The following is a 17,069-nucleotide window of genomic DNA, read 5'->3' as shown; positions in this document are numbered from 1 at the left end:
TATATATATATAAGAGAAAATGAAAGACCTAATCTAAGGGAAACAATTACAGTAGTTATGCCGTAAACCTTTTGATATAAAATGCTAGAATATTCGTGTATTTATTTAGTATGATGAAAGGTGTTCTAGCCTTCTGTTTAGCTGTATATCAAGCACTATATTGTCCAATATATATTTTCCATTTTTAAGATTAATGGGCTGTAATTCAGGATAGTTTAAGCTGCTATTTCTTGCAAAACCACATAGAGGCTCCCTTGTTAGTTTGATGGTATACTTACAAATTTTACTTAAATGTGTGTCAAATATTCAAATTTATTGTATGATTATATAAACTTTTAATTTTAGTCCACCTTCAAAAAACCTTGTGAGGACCAATGCAATATTTATTTTGTAGTTCTATTATTGATGATTATGGTATGATGGATTGTTATACAGAATGAACTAGATGTAATTACATTGTTATTTCCTTAGCAATAGTGAATTAATTAATTTCTATTTGCACTTTAACTTTTACATCTTTTAATTGGCATTCCTCATATTATGGTGAAGAAACAAATATTGTAAAATATATATTTATTATCCTATAAATGTTGCAACTATATTTTTTCTATTTACTTTTTTCAATATCTAGAATTTAATGATCCTTCAGGCATAAAGTAAATATTTATTTAACTGTTTCAGAAGTACAATAGAAGCATGCTGTTTCAAAATAATATAATGTAATATACAAATGTTTTCATCTATAATGCCTTTTCCATACTCTGGCTGGCAAATCTATTTTAACCTACATTATAGTATAGTTAAAAGTAACTGAATTTATTTACCTAAAATATGGGCACAAGTAAATTGAAAGACTCAGTTTTCAGCAATGTAACAATACTAATAATGAAAGATATAATAATGTAAAATACAATCATTATCATCATTACCATTTCCTGTTTGGATCCTAGCAGGACACAGGCTCTCTACAGCAGTTTTCCTGTGCCATCCAGTCCTCTGCTTCTTTTTTTCACTGATTCCATGTCATCCCTATCATCTCCAAGTCCTCTCCTACTGATCTCTCCCAGGTGATCCTCAGACATCATTCCTTTCTTTTCTCATCTGAAGTTTGCCTAGCCAAATATTTCTCTGTTCTTCTAAACATATGGCATACTTCTCCACTTACATCTCACTGTTCAATGGCCAAGGTATTCCTGCTTGACTTTGGTTTGGAGACTTTTGTTGCTCACAATTTCTGGATATCTAATATTTAGGTTGCTTGTTCATGAATGGTTGGTGCTTTCTGAAGATATTGGCCTTCATAACTTGACATTATATAGTAGGAAGGATTTGACATTGCTGTTGAAAGTTCTTAGCTTTAAATGTTCAAAGCTTAACTCACCTTTTCAAATCTCAACTCACTGTCCTTCTCTATACTTCTCTAAACTTCAAGTTGCAGAGACCATACTTATGCAACATGTGATCTTTAACCATGACAGAGCTGGGGTCATCACTTTGAATTTTTATGATTTTTGTCTGTCAAATTTTAACCCTCCATTCAGTTTTTACTAGTATTTCTGCTTGCTTGTCTGGTTTTTTTTTTGTTTGTTTTGTTTTTTCCTGTGTGTTTTGAACTTTCTGGATTTTTAGGCAAGTGTCATTTGCAAATTCTAGATCCTCTAGCGTCTACTCTTGTACCTATTATATGCTTGGTGTACATAGTTTGATGCATCACCTAGTCAATCACTTTTAAGACAACTGTTTACAATAGTAGACATTCCTGTAAAGAATGAAATGATAAAAACTAAAAGTTGTTGCAAACAGATAAGCAGCAGGCCCACATGACAGAGTACCTGAAACTTTGAAAGCAGATATCAACACAACCACCATTTTGCTAGATCCATACTACAGAAAGTAGGGAGGGAAAGCAAAGTACACACAGTGAAAGGAAAGCTACCTTGTAAAACTATCAAAACAAAAAGAAAGATCTTAGCTAGTGCATAAACTGATGTGATATCATGTTTCTATCAAATATCCAGCAAGGTATTCAAAAGGACCATCCTTGAGAGTTTGAAAAAATGCCATTGAACATGCAGAGCAAGTAAGATTTAGGAATGACAAGTCTTACACACCAGATAACCATTGCATAGTCACAGAAATTAGTCTTTTTCTTCCTAAGTTTAACTTCGAGAAAGCTTTCAATAGGAAAGCAATTTGGGGTCTACTCCATCGCTACACACTCTTTCAAAAAGTTGTACTAAGATGCCTACTGTCATGTAGCAGGTTGTTGAAACCTTTCAAAATAATATCTGAAGTAAAATATAATACTAGGAAATAACTGATGTTTCACAGAAATATATATATACATATTATAGTAAAGTAAAGGAAATGGATCCTCCATTGGTTTTACTGAGAAGTATTCTAGGTATTTGATTAATGTAGCTACCTTATTACACTATAAGTAGTTGAATGTTTCCCAGAATCTTGATCCCTTAATGTTATCATTTGATAAAATCAGTATGACACAGTGTGATGAGGTTGGTTCTCATGAATTTTAGATACAGTTCATCTGACAAGCTTCCACATAGTGTCCCTCTACTAAATTTCACTCAACCCAAAGCTAAGATTGAAGAAACTTAGGCTTAAGGTATAACATACTGATAACAAACCCAAGACCTTAATTATTGCAAAATGCCTTCACACACATACACATCTGTAAACTAAATTTTTAAAACAATCTTGCTTACATGATTTTCGTTAATGTAAACTGTCTTTGATATATTTGTTATATATGTTTACAGTTTATTCAACATTCTAATATTTACTGTTTAATAATTACATACATCTGTTTCTTTATATATTGTTTTATGTTAGATTTTTCTAATTTATTCAGTTAGTATTTCATTATATGGAATAACCTTTTAATTGTTATCCTTTGTTTTATGGTATAATTTTGATAATTTATTAAATATTGTATCATTCTTATAGGCCTTGGAAGACATAAATTTGAGAAAAAAACCGATTATGGGGCAGATCCTGAAGTATATGGATAAGTGTTTCACTGTGATATTTATATGTGAAATGTTTATAAAATGGTTTGCATTTGGATGGAAGAAATACTTCACGGATGCCTGGTGTTGGCTGGATTTCCTAATTGTAGCGGTAAAATGATGTTACATTTTTTTCTTGATTTCTATATATGATCAATTATCATGTATTGATAATCATGGAAACAAATCTCAATTGAATGTCCTAACCAAGAAAAAATTTCCTTCATATTTGAATATTGTAGATTTTCTCCCTTTCATTCTTACTTGTCATGATTTGTCCAAATTTTATTTTTGACGGAGACAGCTATAATAATGTTCTGTCTGGAGAACATCAATGGTTAAAATTAAACAAAAGTTTGAACTTTCTATTCATGGATCATTAGTCTAACAATTTAATCATTGACTAATTGTAACGTTTGTGTATGTATATATTTATATCTGTGTATGTGTATGTTGTACAACCCACATCTTCTTGATCTCAATTTACGCCTTGAAATCATGGACCCTAAAATCTGAAAATATATGCAGAGTAGAAATTTTTGAAATACAATGTTTACAGAATGTCCTAGAGATGTCATTACAAGACAGATATAGAAATACTTCTGTAAGAAAGGCTTCTCATATGATAGATATTATTACAAATGTCACCCATGTAATAAGAAGGCCACTCAATAACTATGTAGCACTGATATTCTGCCAAGGCTACCTGATAATTACACAGCACTGATATTCTACCCAAACTTCTTGATCTCCACACTAAATGGTAAACTGCCTAAGAGATGGATTATTCAGATCCCTGAAGATATAGGGTTATCACTTGCAACAGTAGAGACCAACTGAGACAACTAGTATGCTTTTGTCTGAAAGCTAATACTGAAAATTAGTTGAATTAACGTAATGTACTGAATATGAATTCATGACATGTGAACAGGCTGTCAACTAAACATGTCTATAAATCAGAATCATCTGACCTCTGTGTGTGTGTGTGTGTGTGTGTGCGCGTGTGCATGCGTGCGTGCGTGCGTGTGTGCGTGCATGCGTGCGTGTGTGTGTGTGTGTGTGTGTGTGTGTGTGTGTGATCATCATCATCATTATTATTATCACCATTGTCATCCACTTTTCCATGGTTACATGGGTCAAATGATAATAGGTCAGACCAGACTAGTTACTTCTACTATACCAGCTGCACATTGGTAAATGAAGTGTCTCAGTTACCTGAATTAGTTTGGTGTTTTATAACTGAGCCACCAGTTTTACATAGTTTATTTCTAGCAGAGTAGACTAAGATAAGCAGAGTTATCACATTACCTAAATACGTATACAGATCATTGTTTACAATTGGCAGCAAGTGTTCAGTAACTAACCTAATTAAACAGATATTCATAATATTGGTTTCTTCATTAAATTGCTTGGAACAAATGATTTGCTATACTTAACTTCATTTTCTTAGAATTTAAATGAACACAAACCAGTAGATTTAAAGATATCATTTACCACTTTCAGTTTTACCACTAGTACCTACTTAGACTGATTATAGGCAGAAATAAAATGATCTTAATTGAGCATTCTTTGATCAATTCTAGTTTAGACATCAATAAATTCTACAACTATATACTAGTTTATATCAATGATTCAAGTATCATGAATCAAGCTGTTGTAAAAACCTTTATCAGTTTTATATGCCAAGTTCACATTTTATCTCCAGATTGGTCTTTGAACAGTATTTGTAGAACCAGCATTACTGGCTCTAAATGATTAATACTCAGATATGATGCTTTTCAAAGTCCACCTTCTTAAAATAATTTATTTATACCATAGTTTAGAATTCTTTCACATCATAAACAACATTGTTTCTGCATATTGTATTTACTCATATTGTACTTGACTTTTGTTGACTTGGAGAAAGCCTTTGACAGGGTCCTCCAATCCCTTACCTGGTGGTCAATGTGGAAACTAGGGATAGATGAGTGGTTGGTGAGAGCAGTACAAGTCATGTACAGGGACACTACCAGTAAAGTGAGGATTAATGAGTACAGCAAAGAATTCAGGGTACAAGCAGGAGTTCATGAAGGATCAGTCTTCAGCCCCACTTGTTCAAAATTTGAAGTGTGGGTAGTATTATACTTGAGTGTACAAGGGTGGGCTGAAAAGCTCACTAGCTAACTATGAAGGATTGATGCTATAGCTGTGAAATCTTGCTTGCATTAATTTCAACTCTTCTTATTAATAAGTGAATTATTTCTTTCCAGATAAGCTGACATCTGACTGTTCAAAGAACACTTCAAAAGAAAATAGTAGTGGCTTCTTTTGATAATGAACAAAATTTAGCTTCATGGTATTATCAGGTACCTGCAGAAAAAGGGTTTATCCCCCAAGGACATTCATGCTGACATGGTTACTACATTAGGGGATGGCACTCCAGGTTTATCAACAGTGCAAAAGTGGTTAGCTAAATTTAGGAGGTAGAGGGAGAGTCTTAAAGATAATCCAACATCTGGACATCCTGCACTTGCAGGATATCCAGTGCAAGTGCAGGATATCCAGTGCAAGTGCAGGATATCCAGTGCAAGTGCAAGGAAAACAGTGTGTTCACCACATGATAATGGATGACAAGAATTGACTATAACTCAAATAGTCGATGCTATTAGCATATACCATGAGAGATTTAAGACTATTCTGCACTATGAACATGACATGATGGAGGTTTCTGCTTGTTGGATGCCATATCTTTTGACATCTGATCAAAAGCTCACCAAACTGATCACATCATGGGAAAATCTGACATTGTTTCAGGCAGACCCAGCTGGTCTCCTCAAACATCTCCAAACCCAAGATGAGTGTTGGCTTCATCACTTTGAACCAGAGACAACGATACAATCCATGCAGTAGAAACACCCTGCCTCACCTGCTCCAAACAAGGCCAAATCATTTCATCAGTAGGGAAGGTGACAGCCTCAGTTTTTTGTGGTGCATAAAGCATTGTGTTTATTGACTATCTTCAAAAGGGCTGCACCATTAATAGAGAGTACTATACCAACTTGCTGAGGCAATTATGAAAGGCAGTCAAGACCAAACACCCAGGAAAAATGATAAAAGGGGTCTTGTTTCATCAGACAATGCTCCAGCACTCAAGTCCTTGGTTTCAGTGGCTGCTGTGGCTTTGATCACCCTCTGTATTCTCTTGATTTGACCCCATCTAACTATCATCTGTTCTCCAACATGAAAAAATACTTGGCTGGGAACTAGTATTGCAATGATGATGGCGTCATATTTGCTGTTGATGACTTGACCAACAGGGTAAAAGTTTCTTCACCAATGAGATCCAAGCAATGCAAAACCAGTGGAAGAAGTGTGTGGACTGCAAGGTGGACTATGTTGAAAAATAAATCTCATTTGATTACATTCTATGTGAGTGTCTTGGTTAGCCTATGAACTTTTCAGCTGACCCCAGTAAAACTAAGTAAATGTATCTTCATTTTCATATGTTTGTATCAGTGAATATGAAAACACTGAAGGTGGTAGTCCCAAGACAGCTAACCACTAATGAATGCACCCCACTGCCTGCAGCTATGAAGCACCATATTTGTAGCAAATACATCCAATGGCAATTGTTAATTCTTAGCAACTGTGTAATTGTTAGAACACTGGTGGTGTACAGTTATGAACTCTGTTGTTTAAAAGAGATCATTTAATTTCAAAACTTAGTTTAAAATATGAAAATTATATTATTTACATTTGCTAGTTGTGAAAATAATACTTCTTCAGAATGCAATCATATAATAAAAGTATGGATATGATAAAGAGACATATTGCTTATAGCAAAATTTTAACTTAACATCATAAAATTTGCACTTATATTATGTTGGTTTTTTAAAAGCTATAAATAAATATGGCTGTACATGGGATCACATTTATATAAGTAGGTAAAATTAATTATTGGTAAGTGGATGGGGATATATAGCGTATTCAAATGGTGTTGTACTGAAGTAAATATGGAAGATCTCATACAGTGCATTGAATTCTTATAATGAAGAAGCATTTATAATTGTCTGCACATGATTTTCATGTGCTTTTTTCAGACCTTTTACCATCAATATTCAAACTATGTATCAGCTTCTCTATATATGCATTTATAAGAACTTACTAATGCATTATAGCTTCAAGAGCCCATCTTGTTAAGAATTAATTTGTTATTATACATACTACACTTACACTCTGATTAGAAAAATTTACATGATTATATTTCTCTAAAAAGATGATCATGCTTCAGGGATAGCTAATCATTATTATCTTTGATGATATGTTAAAGGCATCTAATCATCACATTGAACTTGTATTTTAGGTTTCAATTATCATGTTAGCCGCAGAAAGTATCGGCATGGGAAATCTCAGCGCATTTCGATCTATGAGAACTCTTCGCGCACTTCGACCGCTCAGAGCAGTATCCAGATGGGAAGGAATGAGGGTAAGACTTCAGAATATAATTTTTCTCTCCTAAAAGTTCATTATTATTATAATCATTGTCAACAGTTTAGTGACTGTGTGTTGACACAAGTAGGACATGATAATGTCATACTACTTGTAAGTAATATTCATTCAATATATAGACTGTTTTGGACATCACCGAAGTATCATCCTTCTCCTAGAGATGCACCACTGTATGATACCTATCACTGCTATTCTTAGTTCTATGTATCAACTTATATAGATATGGTTCTTGATATATTATATTTATATTGAGTAATCCCAATCAACCATGCACTAGCAAACTTGAAAAATGTCTTGAGTTTCTACTGATCTACCAAGTAGAGAGCAGTATGGATTTGTAAAAATGCTAATTAAATTATCCAAGCATGCCTACTGGCCAAAAACAATTGCAGAAAACATCTTTCTTTTTTATGTAATGAAAATGTTTTCCTAACCATAGAGTGTATGCTATATTTATTTCAAAACATTTTTCCTCTGAGATTTACTAATTTCATTTTTTTTTTTTAATAAAACTCATTTTAGTGTGCTTTTATGTTTCAATATTTATATTGGTAGCAAAATTTTTAGAAAAGAAATGGACCAAAATGGTAAAAAAAATTACCTTAATATTTCTTTGCTGCTACATGTTTCCTTTTGTGGTTTATCTAGGCATTTGCACACACGAGAGACATAAGAAGTGATAAAAGCTGATCCCAGGATGCTGAACATCACAAGGGAAACAAAATGTGTCCACAACATAACTGGTGACACATATATAAAAGTACAATCAGAACACATACAAAAATATCAACGCAGGCTTAAAATAATTACATTATTGAAACTAAAACCAAAGAGATGAGTTTGTTTGTTCAGGGGAGGATGTAGTAGATGGTGATATTGATTATAACAAAGATAAATATGTTTATATCAGATTCTTTAAGTATTTCTTTTTTCTAACATATTGATTTTATATTTTCAGGTGGTAGTAAATGCTTTAATAAAAGCTGTACCATCTATCTTCAATGTGCTGTTAGTATGCCTCGTCTTTTGGCTAATCTTTAGCATCATGGGCGTACAACTCTTCAACGGCAGATTCCATAAATGTCTGTATATTCAGAACAAGAGCAAAGTGCCAGCAGAAGAAGTCAACAACCGCTCACAATGTGAGGAAAATAGAAATATTTATGAATGGAAAAACTCACCAATTAACTTTGACAATGTATTTAACGGCTATTTAGCTTTATTTCAAGTGGCAAGTATTATTTTTATTCTCTCTCTTTCTACATCTGTGTATGTGTGTCGTGTGTGTGTGTGTGTGTGTGTGTGCGTGTGCGCACGCGTGCATGTTAAAATCTGAACCTGAATTAACATGAAATAAGTAAAGAGAATTCAATACAGGTGAAAGCAATTATCTTATTAAATACAGTTTATGAGATGGATATTCATTGCTTCATTTCTTTCTAGCCTTTGCAAGTCTTCTGCCTCCAAGTCCCATGTCTTAGTACCATGCAGCATCTCAGTCCTCACACAAATATCATACAATCTACCTTTCACTCTGAAAGAGAAAACCCTTGTTGCTAATAGCAGCAGTAGCCCTCTGAACAAAGAAGAATAAGATACAGTGTGCAAGAGAAAAGAGTGCATATTCTTCATAACTTATGATGTTGTGAGGGATAACTGTGGCATAAAGAAATACTGAGTACTTGCTAATAAAACCTGTGGAAGAGAAAAACCAAGGAAGACTTGGGACGAAATAGTGAAGATTGATCTGAAGATGCTGTATCTCTCAGAAGAGAAGACAAAGGATTGTATTGATTGTTTATATGCAGTGCTACAGAAGACCCAACCATCTTCAATAAATTTCTGTTTAGAGGCTGAGATGCTTTGTACTCTACCAAGCATGCTCTTTACATTTTACATTCCCCTGTCACCTTACATATTTTAAAGCATTTGAACCCCACTATCACCCTATTGCTTATTTTCCTTTCAGTTCACCTTCATTCCTCAACTAAGCCTATGTATTAGAGACTGTGTTAAATCGTTCTCATGTCTTTTTGACTCCTTGTCTCTAAGACATCTCCTTTACTTTACTCTTTATGCTTCTTTACTTTTCATGCTTCTCTACTACTAGCTATCACATTTCTCACTCATACATACTCAGAGTTATTTTTATTGCCACCCATCACCTACTCTTTATCTTATTTCATCACCTATTCTAACCTTTGTCCACCTCTGTTGTTACTAATCCCTCCCTTTGCTATTTATATCATACTACTGTTCCTTTCTTCACCCAACCATCCTGATCCTTCTTATGTCATTGCTCTCTCTCTCTCTCTCTCTCTCTCTCTCTCTCTCTCTCTCTCTCTCTCTCTCTCTCTCTCTCTCTCTCTCTCTCTCTCTCTCTCTCTCTCTCTTCTAATACCCTCCTTGGTCACCTGTACATACACTAAGTTATTGAGTACTTTTAGTACTTATACACTTGCTCCCATACTTCTGGCCTCACTGCTTGCATCATTCCCCTACTCCCCCATTTCCCCTCCTTAGTTTTTAGCTCTCTTATTCTCTCTACTTTGTCCTGTATACAGAGCATCACTCCTCCTGTACTGGTGTCATAACAGAAAGCAAATAACTCACACTCCATCAAAGTGACAAATGAATAAGACAATCTCTTTAGTGCTTTACAACAATATGCACCCTATATACATTGTAAAATAGTTGGTAAATGAGCAAAATATGTGTCTGCTTCTGAAGTCCCTTTAACAAATAGTATGTGGTCAGAACTACAGCTGTACTTGATTACTGAACTCAGACATAGAAAAGTTCTGATCATGGATTGAGTTTTAATACTGAATGAGTTTGTCTTTTCTATTGTGTCATCTCATAAATAATGTGATCTTTTTATACTTCTTTTATTTTTCAAAATTAAGATAAACAAAGTTCTTTTTTAATCTAAAATATATTCTCCTTCATTTTCTACAATGCTCTTCCATCTATCTGGTAGGCTTCAAGGCCCCTCTTCCAAAATTCACTTGTCCATGACAAAAATTACTCCTCTAGTACTGTTATGACCTTGTCTACAGAATTCATATTTTTTCCATTCAAATGATTTTGAAGACTGCAATGTAAATGATAATCAGATGGGGTAATGTCCAGCAAATAATGATGGGTGGGGCATCATTTCCCATTCAAACTGCTCCAGCCTTTGGAATGTCATCCTTGCTGTATGTGGCAGAGCATTATCCCAATGGAAGAACACATTTCGTCTTGAAACCAAAGATGGTCGTTTTTCTTCTAGTACTGACTTGAATGACTGGTTGAATGACCACATCTGAGCTTCTTTATTAATTACTCAACACTTACAATGGGATTTTGTTCCACCAGGGTTTGCAGAACATCCTCATCAAGCTCTACAGATCTTACAGGAAGGCTCATCTTCTAGGCTGTAGCTCTCAGCTCAGAATTTCTGGAACCACTTGACACTAGCTTATGTTTATTGTCCGATCTCCATATACTGCATTAATATTCCTCACACTTTCTGTTGCATTGTTGCCTTTATTGAACTCATAAAGCAAAATATGCCAAATATGCTCCTTCGTCACTTCCATTTTAGCTTTGAAAAAATAACTGTTAAAATCAAACTGCACTCTTCAAAAGTTACACTAAGAATAAGGACAACATAAAATTACTGCTTGCTTCTATGGCAAGTTTATGTAGGTAGTTTATCCTGTCCCCTTCCGACTTTTAGTTCATGCAATTGGAAAAAACACAAGACAGTATATATTATGAGTGTCCATTATTTCCATTAATAAAAAACTGAAATGAAAAAGTATTTCAGAAACTTTAGACCTTCCTAAATTCTCTTTCTGCAATTTCTGTCAATGATTTTTGAAGCACCATGACTGAATTAACTGAAAAAAAATGTGTGATGAATTAATGCTTACCTTTTGAAAATACCAACATAAAAGATGAAAGTATTTTAGAATAAAGTTTCCTTTATTCAATCCCAGCACAAAGATGTGTATATATAGGCAAAACATCTAAAACCTGCTAGAAAATAAAATATACTGAGCAAAATTTGCTATAGTTTAAACAAACTGAAAATAAAGTCAAATGCTACTCTTCTAAAAGCTTTTACTTAAGAAAAATAGAATAGTTCAAACATATTTGTTCTTATTTCCTCTTTAATATTTTTCTTATTTTATTAAATATTTCTTGATTTTATTTTCAATTGCAGGCTACATTTAAAGGTTGGATAGATATAATGGCAGATGCCACAGATATTAGAGAAGTAAGTAAACATGTTACTGCTGATATATTAAAAAGACGTGATGGTCATGATTGGAACACCTTTAATCAGGTGTGCTCACTCAAAGTTGACATGGGAATAAAGAATAACAGCAATTATGACTTATGAGTTCTGAGGTAAAAGATGGATTAGGAACATAAAATGCAAACCAGAGTTACCTAACCTTGTTAGATTTTCAATTATATTTTCACAAATTTTATCTATGTATACTAATCCACATCTCAGGGATTAAAATATTGTTGCAACCATTATATTGTGTTACTATTTTGTGTAATTAAAAAAACATAGGTATCACTGGTATTTCTTGGTTAAATATTTGGTACTTGGAAAATCATTTTATCTTTAAAATATACACTGTATACCCAGACATTTTTAGCATTAAAAAGATCAATGGAAATGTTTTAAAATGAAACTATTTCTACAATATTTTATTTTGAAAGATACTACTTACTAGTGCTTTTAATCTTCTGATTTCTACTATCATTGCTGTGCTCATAGTTGTCCTGTTGTTGTTGGCACTCCGTCGCTTACAACGTCGAGGGTTCCAGTTGATCTGATCAACGGAACAGCCTGCTCGTGAAATTAACGTGCAAGTGGCTTAGCACTCCACAGACACGTGTACCCTTAACGTAGTTCTCGGGGATATTCAGCGTGACACAGTGTGACAAGGCTGACCCTTTGAATTACAGGCACAACAGAAACAGGAAGTAAGAGTGAGAGAAAGTTGTGGTGAAAGAGTACAGCAGGGTTCGCCACCATCCCCTGCCGGAACCACGTGGAGCTTTAGGTGTTTTCACTCAATAAACACTCACAACACCCGGTCTGGGAATCGAAACCCCGATCCTATGACTGCGAGTCCGCTGCCCTAACTACTGGGCCATTGCACCTCCACTCATAGTTGTCCTACAGAGTAATTAATTCATGGATTTTATTGAAGCAGTAGAGGTGAAAGCATAGATTGAATAAGGAATGAGGCTTATGCCAAATTCATGTCATTTTGACAGATTAGTCCTTAACAATGTTTGTAGAACTAATGTTATTGGATCAAGATAATTAGCACTCAGATATTCTAAGTAATCCTTTTTGAAATATAAATTAAATACACCATTGGACTCAGCATTCTTTCACACATAAACTATATTGTTTCTGTGCCACTTTCTACTTCATCACTAGATCTCATACAGAGTACTAAGTCCATCATAAAGAAACTTTTATAACTGGGCTGTTCAACCTTTCTGCATATATTCTATTCCTTGATATCTTATAAACCTATCTTTTACCTCAATAGATCTGGTAAGTTTTGGTTATTGTGTTAGGTGGGCAATGCCTACCGATGTCAATGAATTATTAAAGTTGCTTTTCCACTTGTATTTCCTATTTATTTTTTAAAGTAAGTAGTAAGTATCAATGTCACTTAATAGTAGTATGTTAAATATTAGGAAAAGAAATCCCAAAATAAAAAATAATGGTATGACATTCACACATAGACACACTCTCTCTCTCTCTCTCTCTCTCTCTCTCTCTCTATCTCTCTCTCTCTCTCTCTTTCTCTCTCTCTCTCTCTCTCTCTCACTCTCTCTCTCTCTCTCTCTCTCTCTCTCAAATATATACAAGCACATGCATAATACATATATTTAGAATACTATTTCAACTATCCTAGTTGCATAGCATTGTAATCAAATATTTTAGTTGAAAAGTTAATTTAGAAAGCTGTACTTAACTGGAAAAATATCTAATTCAACAAACTATATATATGTATTAGAGGTACCAAAAAGTAATATCACATTTCAAATAATGAGTTCAAATTAGCATAAATCATATAATCAAAATATTTACTCATTGAAAACATAATTGCTTTCATTAACAATAACATTTTCCCACCTCAAAACCAAAATAAATCAGGTTCTTTAGAAGTGAAAAATGTTTGGAGTGTCATTTCAACAACATCCCTGCTTCTATATGTTTTTCCACTGGTAAATGTTCAAGTGGCTTGAATAGGTGAAAATCTGATAGTGCTAAGTTTGGTGAGTAGGTGGAGTGAGGTAAAGTTTCCCAGACTATCTTTTCTTAGATTACCCTTATTGAATGTGGCTTTGCATTATCATGTTGCAAGAAGAGGTAAACCCTTACCCTTCTGTAAACACTTTTCCGTTTTGCTTGAGATAACCTTGCACAGTGGACTATAGTTTATTAAGACTCTGGGATAATCCCCTACTACTTTGACACAGATCCTCTTCAGTTACTGTTTTTATTGTGTCATTACTGAGAAAAGTTGGTCTTCCTCATCAATACCCATCCAAATGATCAAAATCATTGTTCTTGAATTTGTTAAGCCACTTTTAGCATTTTCAAACACTCACACCATCAGGATATATAATACATATGTTTTCCTTTGCATGTGTTGCATTGCTGCTCTTATGAAATTCATAAAGTAAGCAATCCTAAATAAGCAGTTCACTAAACTCCTTGTCTTCCATAGGCTATAAAACATATACATACACAGCACAAGTCCACATTAACATTTTCTCATTAACTCTATGTTGATTGGTTGATTGCAAGGATATCTATTTTTGGCTCATAACTATTCATGGTGTGATGTCAGACCATTTGCTTGAAAATACGACATGATGATACACTTGATATATATAATACATACATAATATATATATATATATATATATATATATATATATATATACACACACACATATATATCCATATCACCCCTATAGCATTTAACCTGATCTTATGATTAATCAAACTAAATTATACCCTTAAGAAAGATTTACTTTTTTTTCTTTTGTAGATAGAAGAGCAGCCGATTAAAGAATACAGTATTTACATGTACCTATACTTCGTGTTATTTATCATTTTTGGATCATTCTTCACGTTGAACCTTTTCATTGGTGTCATCATTGATAACTTTAATCAACAAAAAAAGAAGGTAATATTCAAACTGTAATGAAAGTCATTTGTTTGTTCAAGTAAATTTTGAAAGCTACCAAAGCATATCTGAACATATTAACTTTTCCTTTTTTTTTGTACTCAGGCCGGTGGATCTTTGGAAATGTTTATGACAGACGACCAGAAAAAATATTACAAAGCCATGAAGAACCTCCAATCTAAAAAACCCACGAAGGGTATACCACTTCCTAAGGTAATGAATCAAAATTGTACATTTTCAAAAAAGTTACCAATCTGTTCAGCACCTTAAAGTTCTAAGCACATAGCTTGCCAAGGATGGCTATTTATTCCCACTTTACTGCAGCTCTTTGTACTTTCTAGTTCATATGACAGAAATTAGATATCACCTTAAGTTTATGTTGGCCTAGTGGTTAGGGTGTTGCACACATGATTGCCAGATCATGGGTTCAATTCTTGGACTGGGTGGCATGTTGTGTTCTTGAGCAAAACACTTCATTTCATGCTGCTTCAGTGCTGTGTGAGGATCAGCATATCAAAGAATAGACCCAACATTTCCCCTGTGTAAAAGGTGACTATAAGGGGTTAAGGTAGTACTTGCACTTCAACCTTGTAAAACCTTCACCAATGATTACCCAAACAAATACATGGCTTGGAGGGTTGTTGCCTGAGTGGTGCAAAGGTGTCATTTGTGGATGTGACACACTGTTACAGCACATGTCCACATACTACTACTACTACTACTACTACTACTACTACTATTACTTCACAAGAAATTCACTTGAGGCTACCTTTATATCTTCTACAACTTCCATGTTCTTGTATTGATCGTCATTATGTTTGAAATAAGATTCTAGAATCAGTCACCTGATATATATGTCAGTCTTCAACATGTCTTCCTCCATTGGTATTATGTGGTATTATGAACTAGTAATCAGTGTTTTTTGGTTGATTTTGATAATTAATGAGGAACTGTAACTCTGTATATGCTCCATCCTTTTACGAATAAAGTACTTTATCTTATATGATTTAAATGATCAGTTACTATTAAGTATCTGATTATCTTTACTTATACTTGATTAATCTAACAAGAACTATTTATCAGCAACAATAGCTATGGGAGTTAAATTAGATAAGCTACTTACAAAGTAGTCTGTCAAATAAAATGGATTTAGCATTTCATTGACAAATATCACAGATTTATCATGAAACAGAAAGAGAGAATTAACTTTTCATAGATTAAATGTCCCTTAACCAAATTAATGTAATATTTACCCATCTATGATGTGAAGTATGTTGGACATATTGACCTTGCAAGCATAAATTTCTAAAACTAAATCTAAATTTTCTTTTTTCAGGGTTAGAAATGAGTTTCATTTTGATATATCCATACTTGCTTGCATTTTCAACCACAAATAATAAACATAAAATGCTAAAATATATAGATATGAAGCCTCACTGTTACAGAAGAAGTAATATGGAAAATTTGAATATTCATTGCTTTGCAAAATAAAATAGGAACATAAGTGTTTCCAGGTTAGAATCAGTATTGGTTTGCAAACTTGATTTACATACACTTTGAGAATTGAGTCAAAAGAACCAAGTAGTTGCTGCTAACCCCAGCAGTTAATGATAATAAGGATACTCTAAAGCAGTCGTTCCCAAAGTGGGCAGTATTGACCCCTGGGGGGGGGGCGGTGGAAATTTCCAAGGGGGCATTGAAGAAAAGTGAGGCGATAATGGGGTAGTGATTCATGTAAAAATTGGGGCAATAATGGGGTGGAAATTCATGTAAAAACAACAAAATAATAGGTTCATTAGGTTAAGTTTTATTTGTGAAATACAGTTGCTTTGAATTTGCTTCAGAAAGAGGTCTTTGTTTGTGATGGTTAGTTGGGGTGGGGGCACTAGGAATGTGGCCTAGGGGTCAAGGCAGTGGTAACCTAAAAATGTTTGGGAACCACTGCTCTAAAGGATCTAGATCAGACATAAGTCATCTTTATCAAGAAGTGGGATACATGAGACATGACTCATCATTGGGCAGGCTGCACTACTAAAAAATTCAAGGGAATCTTTTGTTAGGTGTGTCATGCAGAAAATCTCATGGGCTGCAGGTTACCCATGACTAATCCAGATCAACCTCCTTTTCTATTTTCAGCTTCTGTTTTACTGTCCAAGTTAATGAAATCCATATTATTTATTTAGTTTACTTGTGAAAAATATAAAAGCAGCTAGGATTTTACTTATCATCCTTCAACTTCTTTACTGTAAAATCTCCATATTGTTAATTTGCAGCTCAAAAGGTAATTTCTAAATCTGTGACATATTATTTTACTTGCTTATAT

General features: G+C 33.9%; 1 protein-coding gene across 7 annotated transcripts in view; it reads left to right on the top strand.

The window, feature by feature from the left end:
- Window positions 1–17,069, top strand: part of LOC106869495 (sodium channel protein para) — a 383,297-nt gene that overhangs the window by 360,486 nt on the left and 5,742 nt on the right. For all 7 annotated transcript variants that reach the window (XM_052971776.1, XM_052971771.1, XM_052971772.1 and 4 more), the window contains 6 exons: window positions 2,968–3,141; window positions 7,372–7,494; window positions 8,476–8,748; window positions 11,731–11,784; window positions 14,609–14,746; window positions 14,852–14,959. In XM_052971776.1, coding sequence (XP_052827736.1) covers window positions 2,968–3,141; window positions 7,372–7,494; window positions 8,476–8,748; window positions 11,731–11,784; window positions 14,609–14,746; window positions 14,852–14,959 — 870 coding nt within the window. The remainder of the gene's footprint in view (window positions 1–2,967; window positions 3,142–7,371; window positions 7,495–8,475; window positions 8,749–11,730; window positions 11,785–14,608; window positions 14,747–14,851; window positions 14,960–17,069) is intronic.

The sequence above is a fragment of the Octopus bimaculoides genome, chromosome 11, assembly GCF_001194135.2.
Source record: "Octopus bimaculoides isolate UCB-OBI-ISO-001 chromosome 11, ASM119413v2, whole genome shotgun sequence".
In the NCBI taxonomy this organism is placed as follows: domain Eukaryota; kingdom Metazoa; phylum Mollusca; class Cephalopoda; order Octopoda; family Octopodidae; genus Octopus; species Octopus bimaculoides.
Note: the sequence above shows the minus strand (reverse complement) of the source record. Positions and strands in the feature narration are given on the sequence as shown.